At 42.4% G+C, this 17,963-nt stretch overlaps 1 protein-coding gene across 1 annotated transcript in view; it reads left to right on the forward strand.

The window, feature by feature from the left end:
• nploc4 (NPL4 homolog, ubiquitin recognition factor) overlaps positions 1–17,963 on the forward strand; it is a 97,825-nt gene that overhangs the window by 24,385 nt on the left and 55,477 nt on the right. The window contains exons 4-8 of the mRNA XM_038776743.1: positions 1,076–1,267; positions 3,954–4,002; positions 8,036–8,130; positions 11,039–11,162; positions 13,043–13,222. Of these exons, the coding sequence (XP_038632671.1) occupies positions 1,076–1,267; positions 3,954–4,002; positions 8,036–8,130; positions 11,039–11,162; positions 13,043–13,222 (640 nt within the window). The remainder of the gene's footprint in view (positions 1–1,075; positions 1,268–3,953; positions 4,003–8,035; positions 8,131–11,038; positions 11,163–13,042; positions 13,223–17,963) is intronic.

Consider the following 17,963-nt stretch of genomic DNA (forward strand, 5'->3'; position numbering starts at 1 on the left):
GTGCATTTTATGGCGTGGTCAGATCTAGTGGTGAATGTTGAACCAAGTATCTGCTAATCCTGTTCAAGCCTTCCCTTGGGCTAAATGGAGCAGATATGAGGGCACTGCGGAGGAGTGGCCAAGATGAGAGAGAGTAATAATTTTAATGGGCTGAGGGCATTGAAGGTGAGCGTGCATTGAAGGTGGAGATGAGCCTGCAGTTGAGTGCATAGAGGGCCAAAAGGTAGACAATTGGTATTTTGTCAGTGTAGTTGTATATGAGTTGGGGGATGGTGGTAGAATGATGTAGGATTTTGGAGGGGGAAATAGGATGTGGGTGGAGAGTGATACAAAGTAGTAATCTGCAACTGGTGTCACAGGAGTAGAGAGATGGCGAGATCAGTGGGTGACCATGAATATGGGTTGAGGAGCTTGTATGGAGGGTGCGATTAAGAGAAGCTAGAGGGCAATAAATGAGGAAAGAGGGCATAGTGATCACTGGCAGTTTGTCAGTTGGGAAGCCACACATGACCTGGCCTGACACGGAAAACATCTCCAGGAAGGGACCACTGGACGATGATCAGGTCTAAGAATCCAAGTTGGCAGTATTCATCTCACCACTCATCTGGTATAAGGATGCTAGTCAAGTTCTGATGATGTGGGGATGTTAAAAGATAATTAACTGCTCATAAATATTCGGAGTACTTTAATTTCTCCATTTCCCCTTGAACCGTAACGCCTGGGTTTTGTGATGTGTTTGAAAACAGGAGATTGGATAGATTCTTGTAAATATCCAAAAGGAAAATCTGCAGAATAATGTTGAATATCGGTGGAAATAAGCCAAAAGCTTTTATTTACAGTGAAGTCTGCCGTCACTGTAGGTGGATTTAAAAGTAAAAGCTCTACATATTACACATAGAGCTATTTGAAGTAACACTCGCGTTCTGAAAAATATCAACGGTTGCTTTGTCATCAATAATGCTTTCATTTGGGCTAATGCAATGTGACTTGCCTTTGGTTTCATTATTCAACTGCAGTAGTCAACATTTTGACAGGTGTAAGCCCAGTAATTTGTCCTTAATATCTTCTGCCTTAGGCATGGCGACCTGCTGTTCCTCTTTCCATCAAGTGACGCTGGGACTTCCACTCAAGTTATGGAGACTTCAGCCCAAGCTCCTGGAGGGTCAAGAGTTTCAACCACGTCTACAATGCCTGTTGTGGAGGATGACATTGACCAGTATCTAATGAAACAGGATGGCAAGATATACAGAAACAGGGACCAGCAACAGTAAGACCCTGATCAGAAACCTACAGAATAGCATTACTTATGTACTTTTTTATAAATTATAGAATAATACATTGACTAGGTTCAAATTGCTGTAAATTAAGATGAGAGGTGACTTCTTAAAGCACAAGCCATTTGTGGATAACTTCTGTAACCAAAGTTATTAACTTTTTGAAGGGTAATGTTCCCTCTAAGTTATTTCCCCCTTTTCCTCTATCACTCATTATCCATATCCAAGAGGTTAGGTGTCCTGCTCCTTGGTTGCTTCCATAGCTTTTAAACTGATTCTTAGGGAATCTTCAGTGAGTGATCTGGACTTGCACAAGTTTCTTTGCTCCAATCACTCCTTTGGTTTGTACCATTGTCTGATTTGTGCTTAATGTTTCTGCACAGAACTTAGTTGTGTTAAGTGTTACTGGCATGATTGTTGATGGTTCTGTGGCATGTCACACCCATGAATCCTAATATAACAATGAGAGCTTGGTTAAATTGTGCTGCCAGAGCAAGATGAATATGCAACACAATGTACAATTTAAATCAGGTTTGGCATCCCATTTGAATGGTAGGAGATTTAAACAAATAATAAAGTTCAGATGGTGGTGGTGCTGGTGAGTAAAGTGAACAAAATGCCTGCAGGTGAACACTCGAGTAAGAGTGATCATTGGATCATAAGGTTTAGATTGGTATCTGAGAAAGGAAAAATCTAAAAGGTAGAACCTCTAAATTGGAATGGGATTCATTTCATGGGATGGGAAGATGTTTAATCAGGATAATATGAAACCAAAACTGTAGCTGAACAATGGATCATCTTTAAGGAGGAACTCTTTCTGGTATGGGTTAGGTTCATTTCAATAAGGGTTAAAGGTTCTGAAAGCAAAATCGAGACTCCTTGGACAAAAAGGTAAATTAATGAGATGAAACAACAAAAAGGGTGTACAATGCAAGTCGGGTACATTCTTGGAGCCAAATACAATAAGATTCCTTTAAGTCTGGCAAAGAGAGAATGTGCGTATAGAATGGCAATAAACATGTGAGCCCAAAAATCTTCTACCGGCATGTCAGTAATGAGTGGGTATGAAGAAGTGGGGTGGGTCGTATTGGGGACAAAGAGGGTAACATATTCGTAGAGGCATAGGATAGGGCTAGAAAACATGAGGAGTACTTTGCATCACTGTCTTCCAAGGAAACGGATGCTGACAAAATGTTAGTAGAAGCAGAGACGGAAATGGAAATTGCATTGCAAAGGCTAGCTGTGCTTAGAGTGGATAAGTCACCTGGTCTGGGGTGGCTTGTAAGTGGCTTGTGACTCCCTGGCTGAGGAAAGGATATAGGACATTCCTAGCAACTTCAGGCCGATCAATTCAACATCAGTGGTGGGTATGGTTTAAGAAACAATAATCAAAAAAAAGTAACAGGCACTTGGAGAGGCTTGAGGAGAGCGCGCAAAAGTTTGTTAGCAGCAGATCGTGGTTGACTAATCATAGAATTCCTACAGTGCAGAAGGAGGCCATTTGGCCCATCGAGTCTGCACCGACCCTCTGAAAGAGCACCCGACCCAAGCCTACTCTCCCACCCTATCCCCGTAATCCCACCTAACCTTTGGACACAAAGGGACAATTCAACATTGCCAATCGACCTATCCTGCACATCTTTGAACTGTGGGAGGAAACCGGAGCACCTGGCAGAAACCCCACGCAGACATGGGGAAGAACATGCAAACTCCACACAGTCACCCAAGGTTGGAATGGAACCTGGGTCCCTGGAACTGAGGCAGCAATGCTAACTAGCCACTGCCACCATGTCTAATTGAATTTTTACATGAAGTAACAGCATATTGATGAGAGGAATGCGGTTTTCTATTGTCCATACAGTTTTGAATGCGGTTTTTATTGTTCACATAGATTTTAAGGAAGTGTTTATGAAACTAGTTTGTAGTGTGATCGTAGAATTCTCTCAATTGATGGGTAGTTCTAAAGAGTTAACAATCTTGATTGATGTCATCGGGTAACTTGGAATCCCTACCGTTCGGTCCATCGAGTCTGCACCAACCCTTAGAAAGAGCACTCTACCCATGTCCACTCCCCTATAATCCCATAACCTAAATTAAACACCCCAAGACACCTAAGGGGCAATTTATCATGGCTAATCCACCTAACCCGCCCATTTTTGGACTGCGCGAGGAAACCGGAGGACCCGGAGGAAACCTACCCAGACACCAGGGTGAACATACAAACGCCACACACACAGTGACCCAAGGCTAGAATTGAACCCGGGTCTCTGGCAGCAGTGCTACCACCATGCTGCCCTATTGATACTTGGCTTGTGGTATTGATAACCTGGCCTGGCTGATTATTAGGTTTTCGCAGATGAAAGATGAGTGAGACTTGTATTTACAACCCACAAGAAAATGGTAAAGAAGATCCCACTAAAAATATTGTCCTGTTGTGGAAAGCATTTAAGACATAAGGGGGTCATTATGAATTTGTGTGGTAGTGTACAGAGTTTGATAGTGAATTGGCACCTGTCTTGCACCTCTCCTGACTTCAATGTAAATAATGGGGGCAACTGCAAAATATGCTGCCAATTTGCAATCGTCCTTTTGTGCAATATCACAAAGACCAAGAACTCTGTTTTTTCCCCCAGAATTACGTTCTTTGTTAAATTTCTTTTGTGTTTGTGTTTTTATTAGGTGTCGGCATGGTGCGCTGGGCAAATGTGTTCATTGTGTACCACTGGAGGTAAGGAAGTCCTAGCAGTATTAATATTCTGTTTGAAATCACTGCATTATTTCAGAATTTATATTATTGTTCAAAAAAATGATCCAAGGCAGTTTGTGCTGCTTTTGACATTAACACTGGACAGATGGAAGGACATTTCTGACTGTATGGTACTCCTAACTCATTGCCCTGATGTGTTAAACGTGAGCACAAAATCAAAACATGCATAACAATGACAATAACTGAGACAATTACAGCATTTTTAATTTCACACAATTGAGGGGAGATATTTTGTAAATCAAGTATGTTGAAAATCATTTTTAATAAGTGAAATGTTGGAAAATATTAGAACTCAATAATATGCTTAATTACAGGGTAGTCATTAATTGATATCAGCCAGTGACACAGATTGGTATGTTTTGATATTTCTATTATGGACAAGACTGCTGAACAGATTTTATTTTTTGTTGGCTGATCCTTATACATGTGTTAATTTACATTGGGTTCTCAAACTAGCATTTCTAGTAGTGCAAGTGCACGGGTGGAATCTTAAAGAACATTCTTTTAATACAGCAAATGTTGTGAATGAGTACCTGCACCTGGTAGTTTAAAAAGACCAATCGGTGTAGGACAATCGCAGGCTGAACACCTGGATTTAGATCCACTCAAGGGTGCCATAATAATGGAGGCTGGGTATAGTACAGACATGTCCACACTTCTTCACTACTTGACTTTTAATTGCAGGTATTCTGTGAAGTGCTGGCTAAATAATTGCAAAGCCTTCATGAGTGCTGTGCATTTGCCACTTTGCTTTGTTATTCAGTTAGCATGCACTTATCTCCCCCTGCCCCCCTTTACAAATCGATTCTTTGCAATTTGTTTCTCACAGCACTATGTGCAGACGCATGCTATCAGTTTAAAATGGAAAATCAATCCCATCTCAGGGGGTTTAATGCCATCATGTTCGTCTTTTTCTTGCAGTAATGAAAACGGTGAACAATTGATTTTAATACATAATTCAGTAAACTGTTAATGCAGTCTTGGCTACTATAGCTGATAAGTGGTCTATGATGTGTTATAGCTTGTTCTTCAAGGTTTTTAAAATGCTTTATAAAATTCATTGCTGATATGCTTGGATATTTATCAACCTGAAGTTTAATATTTCAATGTTCCATTTGTTTTCAGTTCAGCTAGAAGCAAACTATAGCGAATGTTTATATCGTTCTTTGTCATTCAACTGTACAGTAGAAAATTAATCATTGCCTGGTTTAAAAAACGTGTGTTTTTCTTTCTAAATCCCTTTGCTATGCATGCTGTCAATCTCTTTTGAAGGTATGGAAAGCAGATTGGTATTGAGAACAAAATGGGGGTGGGGTGGGGGATGGAACAAGCCCTCAAAAGAAGATAATACTTTAAGGGTAATAAAAGAAGAATCCGGAAGGGGATTACTAAAAATTCAAAGATAATCGAGCAGTTTTTTGTATGGAAGAGAAGAATAAAGTGAGGATATACAAGAGAAAAAATAATGGCCTCATAACCTAACAGCTAATAGAAAAATTAGTATGTTGATATGAAAAATCATAAGCAATAAGAATATAATAGCCAAATGTACAATAACTCAATGAAAAGCATGAAAGAAGCTCATAACAACAAAAGGAGGTGATGATTTGGGTGGGATTGATGGGGGGGGGGTAAATGTCTGAAGTAATGATGGAAATGCTGGTAACGCACACGGTTGACCAGAAAAGAGAATAGAAACAGGCTGACACCACTGTTGATCCCCACCACTCTGTGTCAAGATAAAGGAACTTGTGTTCACCTGTCTTCCTTGCCCCAGAATTCCCACACCCCCACATTCCCGGTTTAAAAGTCCTAAGGATACTAGAGAGTTATCAAATGCTGAGGAGAAGGGCGAAATCCTGTTCCTGTGCTTGGTTCGCACAGTGTTGTTGTCCAAAGACCAAGAGGCCCACGTCATGTTTGATAAATTTGAGTTGTGTGTAGGTGCTATATTTTTAAAGTAATGACCCGTTAGATAGATTCGGATGGTGTGGTATGAAAGGAAATAAAGTAACAGGATAGAACATTGATCGACAGGGTTAAAGGGTATTGCTTGGATTGAGGAAGGGCTCTAACGTACAGGCGGGGGATCAGTCGGGGACTTCAGCAGAGGGCGCACTGCATTAAAGTTGTTTTTTAAAAAAATATTTTTATTAAGGTATTTGCAAAATTTTTACAACAATAACAAAAACAATAATATTAACATGGTAAAATAAACATTTCCCCACCCGACCCAATCTTCACACACCTCAACAATTAACACCTATCCCCAGGCCCCCCCCCCCCCGGTTCGGAATGCTGCTTCTGCCGACATTTTCATTTCCCCCGAGAAAGTCGACGAACGGCTGCCACCTCCGAGAGATCCCCAGCATTGACCCTCTTAAGGCAAACTTTATTTTCTCAAGACTGAGAAACCCAGCCATGTCACTAACCCAGGTCTCTACACTCGAGGTGGCTTTGAGTCCCTCCACATCAATAGGGTCCGTCTCTGGGCTACCAGGGAGGAAAAGGCCAGGACGTCTGCCTCTTTCACCTCCTGAACTCCCGGCTCTTCCGACACTCCAAAGATCGCTACCTCTGGACTCTGCACCACCTGTGTTTCTAGCACCGTGGACATTGCCTTCGCAAACCCCTGCCGAAACCCTCTGAGCTTCGGACATGCCCAAAGCATGTGGACATTATTTACTGGGGTTCCCACGTACCTCATGAAACAGTTGTTAGGTGTAATTTAATACAAAGAGACATGGAAATGCATTTTGAGAGGAACATCAAGAATTGGAAAGACACCAAGAGCATCAACAAGAGGGACCTAGGTGTTCATACACATTCCTTGAAAAATAAGTTGGATATTAAAGTCACAAACATGGCCAAAAGTATTTTTTTAATATAGTTGAATAAATGTATCAAAAATACTGTTTTTCCTGTCATTGTTGGGCACAGGAAAGAGCACTGAATGTAGTTTTATTGCCTGATTATAGAAAGGATATTAAAGCTAAAGCGGGTTTATAATGAAGATTTATTTAGGATGATACCAGGGATATAAAACCATAATTGAGAGGATTGGGTATTGGGACTTGTTTTCGTTCTTTATGATTTTATTCGAGCAGAAAAAGCCCAAGGAAAAATGTAACAGAGGTATTTAAATTTATGAAAGATTTTGATACGTTAACTAGGCTCGGGAAAGACCTTTTGGGGGGAGCTAGTGATGGGAGGTCACAATTTGAAATTGTTGCTGTGATGAAAGCATTTTCTGATGCTGAGGAGGATTGAAGAATGCAATATTCTGCCTCTGGGAGCATTTGATAGAGTGGGACCACTGCATCTTTTAAGGAAAAATGAGTGAATATTTGAAGCAGAGGAAGATGCAGGGCTGTTACTGTTATAGCTCCAGCACCTAATTTCCTCATTAAGAATTTCTGTCGGTATGAAAGATATACTTTATTTGTTATCAGAATTCCTGGGGCAGGGGAGGGGTGAGTTTATATTGGTATTTTAATGTTCATGATCAAGCAACCGTAAGACTCCAAATCCTAATACTGTCCAGATGGATTGTCACAGACTTTATTTCAATTTGTTCTGTTTTATACTAGTTCCGAATTGTTCAAATAAGTAAAACTAAATAGGAAGCATTGGTTGATTTACAAACTACCAAAGGTAGCATTGGTCCATTGAACCAAAGGGATGTGTTGCATTTATGGTGCATGTAGTAAATGGATGCAATCATTTTTGCCTTTACTGTGTGATAGTTTCCAGATATAAGTAAAACACTTGTGTATCTGACATACTTTCACATTTAGAAAAGCTGGGAATTAAAATATTCTATGTTTAATTCAAAATATTCCTATTTGCATTAAGCACTTCAGTAGATGCCTAATGGTGTTTGTGAAAAATGTGAAAACATATTCTGTTCTACACACAAATAATCCTTATCCTTTGGGCATAAACTGTAGCTAATATTCATCCATGTTTCTGGATTATGCTTTCTGTTCTTTAGCCTTTTGATGAGGATTATCTCAATCACTTGGACCCCCCTGTTAAACATATGTCATTCCATGCATACATCCGAAAGTTGACCGGTGGTGCTGACAAGTAAGTATTCTTCGGAAGAAAAGTTTCTCAGATTCACCATAATAATTATTTTCTAAAAGCAGTTTACTCAATTCCATGATTCACACCTTTTTTCAGGTGTGTTGTTTAAAACTGCCATAGTAACATGACATAGGATGGGACAAATTAGAGTAAGTTGTCTAAAGTAGTGGATTATAGATGCTTTTCAAGAAGAAACTTTATCCAAAATATCCTGATATAGACTGTATCCATTCAAAGCAATCTGATCCTGATGTTCAGTTATGAATTTTCTTGTTGCCCTGATCATTTCTGCTGGTTAGATACTATCATTGACCTAAGTAAATGGATGTTCGAGATAGCGATCCAAATCTCCAAAAGGTAGATTCCTTGTAATCTACCTTGCAGTGTTTAACATATCTCCATTACACCCTAAATACAGTGCACGGTTATTGTGTATGAAGGTGATATTGCTGAAATTCAACTCAAAATCTAATCCTTTTGGGAATACCCTGCAATTTGCATGTCATCTGAGAGCAAGACTACTTGCTATATGCGCAATTTCTTAGTCACTACCTTTATTTAGCTGCACGCTGATGACTTGCTTTCTGCCTCCTACATTACGATTTCACTTTGACTTGAACTTTTCCAGTTTACTATATTTTAAAATTAAGAGGTGCTGCAAAATAAACATTGGGTTTTAAGGCCACCAATTTATTTAACAGCCTGACAGTGCTATGAATCAATAGAAGCAAATAATCAATAGTACTCTTAGATCACCCTGAAATAGTGCAAATTTAAATCACATTCAAAGCTGTAAGATGCTTATGTATATAATTAATTTTCTAAGATGTGGATAATACAAAAGAATTTAAACCTGTACCTGTGTTCCAACAAATGGTCCATTCCTCTACAAAGACATGTGTTGTGATTTTAACTCATTCATGGCATTAAAAATGACTACCAAACTATCACAAGCGTTGTAAAGATGAGTGTCTAAGCAACTAACTCTACGATAGCTTCTCTGATTTTAATTATTTTAAAAATGTTGGAATTTCATTGACATTGAGAATAGAATTTTAAAGTAATTATAATTTTTAACTTTAAATTTTGAGGCTGGAGGTCATACTTACCTCCTAGTCTTAGGTTAGTAACTTTTTAAAAACGTAGTTCATTTCAAACTTTTGGAAAAAAGCAGCACCAACTCTCAGCCCACAGTTTGTACAATTCCTCCCCCCCCCCTCTGCGTGCGACAAACGGATCCTCAAATAGTGTCATGAACAACCCACAGCGTGTCTCGAAGCCCTCTGCTGACCCCCTCAACTCAAATTTAATATTTTCCAACCGGAGAAAATCATACAGCCAGGCCATCAGCCCCGATAGTGTATCCGATGTCCAATTAAGCAAGATCCTTCGGGCAATTATAGAGGCGAAGGCCACAACATTGGCCCCCTTCTCCTCCAGCAGCTTCGACACTTCCGATACCCCAAAGATCGCTACCATTGGGTCCGGCCTGACCTCCACCCCCACGATTTTAGATGACGCCCCAAACATTGCTTCCCAATATTCCTCCAGCTTCTCGCAACCCTAGAACATGCGTGCATGATTCACCGGCCCTCGCCCACACTCCTTGCACTCATCAGCCACCCCTTGGAAGAACCCACTCATCCTCGCCCGGGTCATATGCACCCTGTGCAGTACCTTGAACTGAATCAAGCTCACCATCTCGTAGCAGGAGGTTGAATTTATCCTACGCATCGCCTCGCACCACAGTTCCCAGCCTATCTCCTCCCCCTCCCATTCGTCCTTGATTCTCACCACCTGTGCCCTCCCGCTCCCCCAACCACCAGTATATATCCTCAATCCTATCCTCTTCCCAACTCATCCCGGAGCAACAGTTGCTCCAATAAGGTGTACTTTGCCAAGCTGGGAAATTGCCTCCACTCCTTTCGTGCAAAGTCCCTCACCTGCATATATCTAAATTCACTCCCCCTCGGCAACTCAAACCGCTGAAGTTAGTTGCTGGTTAGATTTTTTTCTCTCCTCTTCCCCCACCTCCCAATACCTGGGGTCATTGAGGCAAATTATTCCATCTCTACCAGCCCAATAATTACCATAGAATTCCTACATTGCAGAAGGAGACCCATTCGGCCCACTGAGTCTGCACCGACCCTCTGAAAGAGCATCCTATCCAGGCCCACTCCCCTGCCCTATCCCTGTAATCCCCATCTAACCTGCACGTTCCTGGTGCAAGAAGCAATTTCTATCTTGGTCAATCGACCTAACCTGCATATCTTTGGATTGTGGGAGGAAACCGGTGCACCTCATAAAATACCCTGCAGACACGGGGATAATGTGCAAACTCTACAGTCACCACAAGGCTGAATTGAACCAGAGTCCGTTGCGCTGTGAGGCAGCAGTACCAAGCACTGTGCCGCCCAGTACAGGGCAGACCAGATCAAACCTAGCCCGTTTGACTCAGATGGTCAAATTTGCTGCTTACTCTTGACATTTATTTCCCTGCATATCTTGGTTTCTTCAAATACCACCCATGATCTTTTTTTAGTGCCTCCACAGAACTGACTCGATGTCTGAACTAGAGCTCCTGCATGAACCTGCTCCAAAAGGATCTTTTTGTTTTATTATCAGGTGGCCAGATCCTCAACAGTTAACCTAATTTGTATCATTGGTTAAAGCAACCAGGTTTAACTTTCTTTCCCTGCACCAGTGTTGTGTCCTCTGGTAGCTTGACGTTTTGACTCTACAGAAACATGATCTTGTCAGCAGCCCTGTAGGATTAATACCCTGACTGAGGTTGTTAATTAGCTTTAATTAGTACGATGCCAGTGGTGTGCAGGGTTCATGTTTCTGGATCTGCCCAACCTTATTGGAGAGATGAGAGGTTTAATCATGATTGTAATTGTGTTCACAGAGGCAAATTTGTTGCCTTGGAGAACATTAGCTGCAAAATCAAATCTGGGTGTGAAGGGCATCCCCCATGGCCTGATGGAATTTGTACAAAGTGTCAGCCAAGTGCCATAACACTGAACAGACAGGCAAGTATGAATTCACGTTGCTGCATGGATTGCAAACCTCGTTACTGGTATTGGATATTTTGGAGAGGGGTGGAAATCGCATTTCAAAGCACTTTTGATCCAGTGTGTTAAATAATTTAAGCATAGAATCAATTGTTTGTTATAAATAACCCTAAAGTGGCACCAAACCATTGGCAGCCCTTTGGAGCAATGCAGTCTGATTTGAAACTGAAACATCAGCAATTTCTCATATTGTTTAATACTTACGGGGATTGCTGTAGGGCATTTTAAAACAATGTATAATTTACCTTGGAGCCTAAAATGCCTCTTGTACTATTTTGTTAAAATTTCTTAATTTGTTCCCTGGGCTAATTCACTTTTCTCAAGCAAAGATTAATATTGGATTAATCCTTGTTTTCAATTCCTGCATGGCCTCATCCCATTCTATCACTGTATCCTCTTGAAGCCTTCCGAGATCTCTGTTCTCCTCCAAGTCTGGCCTCTTGTCCTTTGATGCTGTGACTTCCGTTGTCTAGACCCCAAGTTGTAGAATTCTGCCTCGGTCTGCCTCTACCTTTCTCTCTTTAAGACGCTGAGTAAAATCTACCTCTGACCAAATTTTGATCATTCATTTAATATCTCTCTCTCTCTCTCTCTCTCTCTCTCTCTCTCTCTCTCTCTCTCTCTCTCTCTCTGACTTTGTGCGATTTTGTTTGATTTGACACTCTTGTGAAGTGTCTTAGGACTTTTTACAATAACAACTACTTGTATTTATACAGTGCCTTTATGTCTAAAACATCTCAAAGTGCACCTAGTTTTAACTTCCACTATTACCTAACAGAAAACTATTGATCTCGTTCTTAATTTTCAATTGACCTACCATTCCACAGGTCTCTTTTGTGTGGGAGTGAATTCCAGATTTCTATTATGCTTTATGTGAAAAAAAACTCCCCTTCAAGCCACATACCATCCTGACTTGGAACTATGTCACTGTTCCTTCACTGGAACAACTTCATGGAACGTCCTTCCTATCATCACTGAGAGTGTATTTACACTAGATGGACTGCAGCAGGTGGCTCATCATTACCTTCTCGTGGGCAATTGGGTATGGGCAACATGTGCGGACAGCACACGTGGCTAGCACTGTAGCTTCATAGCACCAGGGTCCCAGGTTCGATTCCCTGCTGGGTTACTGTCTGTGCAGAGTCTGCACGTTCTCCCCGTGTCTGCGTGGATTGTCTCCAGGTGCTCCGGTTTCCTCCCACAGTCCAAAGACGTGCAGGTTAGGTGGATTGGCCATGCTAAATTGCCCTTAGTGACCAAAAAAGGGTAGGCGGGTTTTTTGGGTTATGAGGATAGGGTGGAAGTGAGGGCTTAAGTGGGTCGGTGCAAACTCGATGAGCCAAATGGCCTCCTTCTGCACTGGATGTTCTATGTTGCCAGTGATGCCCACATCCCATGAAATAATATTTTTATCTCTTAAATGGCCTGGTGCTAATTTTAAACTTGTACGTTCTTGATCTAGATTCTCTAACCAGAGCATAATTTCCCTGTCCATCCTATTGAATCCGTTAATTATTTTAAATACCTCATATGGATCACTTCTCATTCTTCTACACTTGGAAATACAAGCTGAATTTATGCTGTTGAAAAACATCGATAAAACAAAATTCTAAACATTATTAGTGAACCAATACTTGGGATAATCAGGAAATGACTATATACCTTTTTTCTTTCAGAGTATTGCAATTAAAGTGATTTGAAGATTGTACATTGCAAATTATGGTTGCCTCTGTCACGCATATTTGTGCTATTACAAAATTCTGAATGTTAAAGTCTCAATAATTGTAGTAAGGAAATTATTTCCAAGATCTCTTATGTAGTAATTATCTTCTGAACAGAAATACAGACATGTGGACAACATAATGTTTGAGAACCACACAATAGCAGATCGTTTCCTCAACTTCTGGCGTCAAACAGGAAACCAGCGGCTTGGATTCCTTTATGGTCGCTACACCGAACACACGGACATTCCTCTAGGTATTCGCGCAGAGGTCGCCGCCATCTATGAACCTCCACAGGTAAGAAATCTGCCTTTTTAGTTTATTAATAGGCGTGACCTATTTAAAATGCAAAAATTCTTTGTAGTTTATTCATTATGTATTCAACAAAATTTCACATCTGTGCACTATGGTGGGTTCAATTGCAAGTACAGGCACAGTGAACAGCAATGCACGCCATTTTCTATGAGGGGAAAAAAAGAGTCCGAGGATGCAGGAAAAACGTCTCACTCAGATTATTAGCAAAATATAACAGTCGTGAGAATGAATCGCTTTGTCCGTGCTTTGTTTGACACACATTTTATTTGAGTGTGCTTCATGGTCATTTGTTTTTGGTATTCTTGTGCTTCTAACACAGGGGCTTAGAACCTTCACAGAACAAATGTGAAATCCAGAATACCACCGAATCTAAATATCATTAAATGCAAATATGTAATCTAACTTGTGAAGTCTTAAATACTAAAGACTGCTGCTTCATGTGAAGAGAGAATGTAACCTGAAATTTTATGTAATATAGTTAAAATTCAATTATTTTTATTGTGTGTGCGCGTGCGCGTGTGCGTGCACTTCTGCAAGAAGAGACCTTGTGTTGTGTTGAGTTTCTGGGGCTCAGTGTGAGCAGTTTGGATCCACTAGATGGCTCCACATTCTGTTCTCCAAACTGTAGAATGCTGTTTTGTATGATTTGAGTTGGTTACTCTTGAACAGTGAATGTATTCCACAGTAAATAAAATTGTTATAAATATTAGGTACATTATCATGCCAATTTGAAGCATGTAGAATTTAATTCTGCTTCAGTATACAAATGTTCTTTTTAAATGTGTATACTGTTAGTTGCATGTTTTAATTTGAGACCGTATTCATTTTATTAATCTGTTGATACATATATTTCATGCTACTTTTCAGCAGATATTTATTTGGGGTGGGGTGTACTTTTTCATAATTTATTCACGATTTATGTGGGACATTGTTGGTGGTCCAGAATTTATTGCCTGTGAAACAATTGGGATGTGGGCATGTGCCAGCATTAATTGCCCATCCCTAATTGCCCTTGGGCAGTTAAGAGTCAGCCGCACTGCCTTGGGTCTGGAGTCACATGTCAGCCAGACCAGGTAAGGATAGCAGATTTCCTTCCCTAAATGACATTAGTGAACCAGATGGGTTTTTAACGATAATCAATAATGATTTCATGGTCATTATTCGACTTTTAATTCCTGATTTATATTGAATTCAAACTTTATCATCTGCAGTGGTGGGATTTGATCCTGCGACCACAGAGTACTCTGGGTTACTCACCCAGTGACAATACCACTACGCCACCGCCTCCCAGTGAGTAACTTGCTAGGCCAGTTCCTCAGTGCTTCATTCACCTGAGGAAGGAGCAGTGCTCCGAAAACTAGTGTTTGAAACAAACCTGTTGGACTTTAACCTGCTGTTGTAAGACTTCTTACTGTGCTCACCCCAGTCCAACGCTAGCATCTCCACATCACCATTACTGAAACCAGTATTTTATTCCAGATTTGTCAAATTGAATTTAAATTCACCTGCTGCTGTATTGGGATTTGAACTTGTGTCACTGGATCATTAGTTCAGACTTCTGTTTACTAATCCAGTAATGTAACTACTATGCTACCATTCCATGATTGTTATTGGCCCATCCTAACCTAAGCAATGCATCATAACTGAACACTTCTCCATCAGTTGACCAAAAATTCTGTGTATAAAGTTTGAACAAAACCATAGATTTTTTTCCGGGACTTCGGTGGCGTGATGAGGGAAAGACACGTACGAGCTGGCTCCCGCTGGAAACCTGACCTTTTAACCTTTTTTTCCCCCGTGCTATGTGTCTTTAACTTAATGAAGAAAACCCTGAAATTATCTGGATAGAGTTCCCACATCTTAGTGATGCCCAGGAGAGGCAAAGCAGGAGAAAAAAAAGGCCCAAATTTTGACTCTGAAGCCTCCCACTGTTCAACTGGAGGTAAGATGGTGATGCAGCTTCTCCAGTTGACTAACGGTTGAAGAGTTCAGCAAATGTTTGGTGTTGGAACTTGAAAAATATCGACAATTACATAGAATTTACAGTGCAGCAGGAGGCTATTCGGCCCATCGAGTCTGCACCGGCTCTTGGAAAGAGCACCCTACCCAATGTTAACACCTCCACCTTGTCCCCATAACCCAGTACCCCACCCAACACTAAGGGCAATTTTGGACACTAAGGGCAATTTATCATGGCCAATCCACCTAACCTGCACATCTTTGGACTGTGGGAGGAAACCGGAGCATCCGGAGGAAACCCACGCACACACGGGGAGGATGTGCAGACTCCACACAGACAGCGACCCAAGCCGGAATCGAACCTGGGACCCTGGAGCTGTGAAGCGATTGTGCTATCCACAATGCTACCGTGCTGCCACAATGCTTTATTTTGGACCTTGAAATATCAATCTTGGCCCCTATTCGTTCAGTTCTCTGGATCACCATCCGGCAAGTCGAAGCATCAGGACGCCACAATCAAGGACATGGAAACTGCATTGTCTGACCATAGTGATAGGATCACTTCCTTGGAGTCCGACATTGCCGCTGTGAGCAAGGATAACAGGACATTAAATTCCAACCTGGATGCCCTAGAGAACAGATCCAGAAGGCAAAATGTTTGTGTTGTGGGGTTACCGGAGGAGATCGAAGGCCGCACCCCTTCTCAGTATTTCTCAGTCCTGTTCCACAAAATGGTGGGTGAGAACATACTTCCATCCCCCACAGAATTAGACCGGTCTCACCACGTTCGCTTCAACCCAAGCTTCGCTCTGGAGATCCTCTTTGTGCTGTAATCGCAAGGTTTCCCAGCTTTTAAGTAGAAGGAGTTGGTGCTTCGATGGGAAAGAGAGCACAGGGACTTTACATGAGAAGGCCACTCCACCAGATTATACCAGGGCATGAGTGCAGACATAATTTAATTTAATAATCTTTATTGTCACAAGTAGGCTTATATTAACACTGCAATGAAGTTATTGTGAAAAGCCCCTAGTTGCCACATTTTGGCGCCTGTTCGTGTACACACAGGAAGAATTCAGAATGTCCAAATTACCTAACCACATGCCTTTAGGAACTTGTGGGAGGAAACCGGAACACCCACACAGACATGGTGAAAATGTGCAGACTCTGCACAGTCACCCAAACCGGGAATCGAACCTGGACCCTGGCGCTGTGAAGCAACCGTGCTAACCACTGAGCCGAGATAACAAAGTGAAATCCCCTGTACAGGAATGGAGTAAGCTTTGGGATGATTTAACAAGCCCGCCTTTGTCTTAACATTATGTGAGACGGATTTTTTTTGACTCGCCTGGAGATGCAGACTCCTTTGTCCAGAAGCATAATTTGTGCTCCATTTAATCTGTTGTATGGGCAATTTTCATGTCTGTTGTTTGGGTGTATTCTTGATGACCGCAGTTGTATATGAGGGATTTCTACAGTTCGCTCCTTACAATAACCTATTTTCTTTTTCTCGTTATTAGTGTTTGTGGCGACTTTCAGTCGCCCTCGTAAGTTAAATTTTTTACTCCCCAGTTGGGAGTCTCCCTGCTGGTGTGTTAGTTAACGGGAGCAATGTTTTTTTTTTTTAAATAATTTTTATTGAAAGAGTTTTTCCATACAGACATTTACCCCTACTAATTTTTAAATTATTTACAACACAATCCCTCTAGGCAAATGTCCCTCCCTCGCCCGCCCTCTCGCGCGCACCAGTCCTCCCCCCCCCCCCCCCCCGGCAACCTTAACAACCAAGGCAGCCTACAGTTTCAGACATGAGCAGCGAGCAGGCTTGCCCGCGTTACAGTCGTGCGTGTCCCCCCACGACCCTTGCTGCCCCCCCCTCCCCTCCCCTCCCCCCCCCCTCCCTCCCCCCCCCCTCCCCCCCCTCCCCCCCCTCCCCCCCCCCTCCCCCCCTCCCCCCCTCCCCCCCCCCCCGGGTTGCTGCTGCCACGACCCCGAACGTCTATCTCTGATCTAAAAAGTCAAGGAAAGGTTGCCACCGCCTGGCGAATCCCTGTACCGACCCTCTCAGGGCAAATTTGATCCTTTCTAGCTGAATATAGCTAGCCATATCGTTAATCCAAGTTTCAACGCTTGGAGGCCTCGCGTCCTTCCATTGAATTAATATCCTTCGTCGAGCCACTAGGGACGCAAAGGCCAGTATTCCGGCCTCCCTAGCCTCCTGTACCCCCGGTTCTACCCCGACCCCAAAGATCGCAAGCCCCCATCCTGGTTTGACCCTGGACCCCACCACCTTCGACACCGTCCTTGCCACCCCCTTCCAGAACCCTTCCAGCACCGGACATGCCCAGAACATATGCACGTGGTTCGCTGGGCTTCCCAGACATCTGACACACCTGTCCTCACCCCCAAAGAACCGGCTCATCCTTGTCCCCGTCATGTGAGCTCTATGCAGCACCTTAAATTGAATGAGGCTCAGTCTCGCACACGAGGAGGAAGAGTTGACCTTCTCCAGTGCATCCGCCCACGTCCCGTCTTCTATCTGCTCTCCCAGCTCCCCTTCCCACTTGGCTTTCAGCTCCTCCCCCGATGCTGCTTCCGCCTCCTGCATTATCTTGTAGATGTCTGATATCTTCCCCCCTCCGACCCAGACCCCCGAGAGCACCCTATCACTCGCCCCCTTACTGGGGAGCAGGGGGAACCCCTCCACCTGCCGCCTAGCAAATGCCTTCACTTGTAAATATCTGAACATGTTTCCCGGGGGGAGCTC

Source organism: Scyliorhinus canicula, chromosome 18 (genome assembly GCF_902713615.1).
Source record: "Scyliorhinus canicula chromosome 18, sScyCan1.1, whole genome shotgun sequence".
Lineage (NCBI taxonomy): Eukaryota > Metazoa > Chordata > Chondrichthyes > Carcharhiniformes > Scyliorhinidae > Scyliorhinus > Scyliorhinus canicula.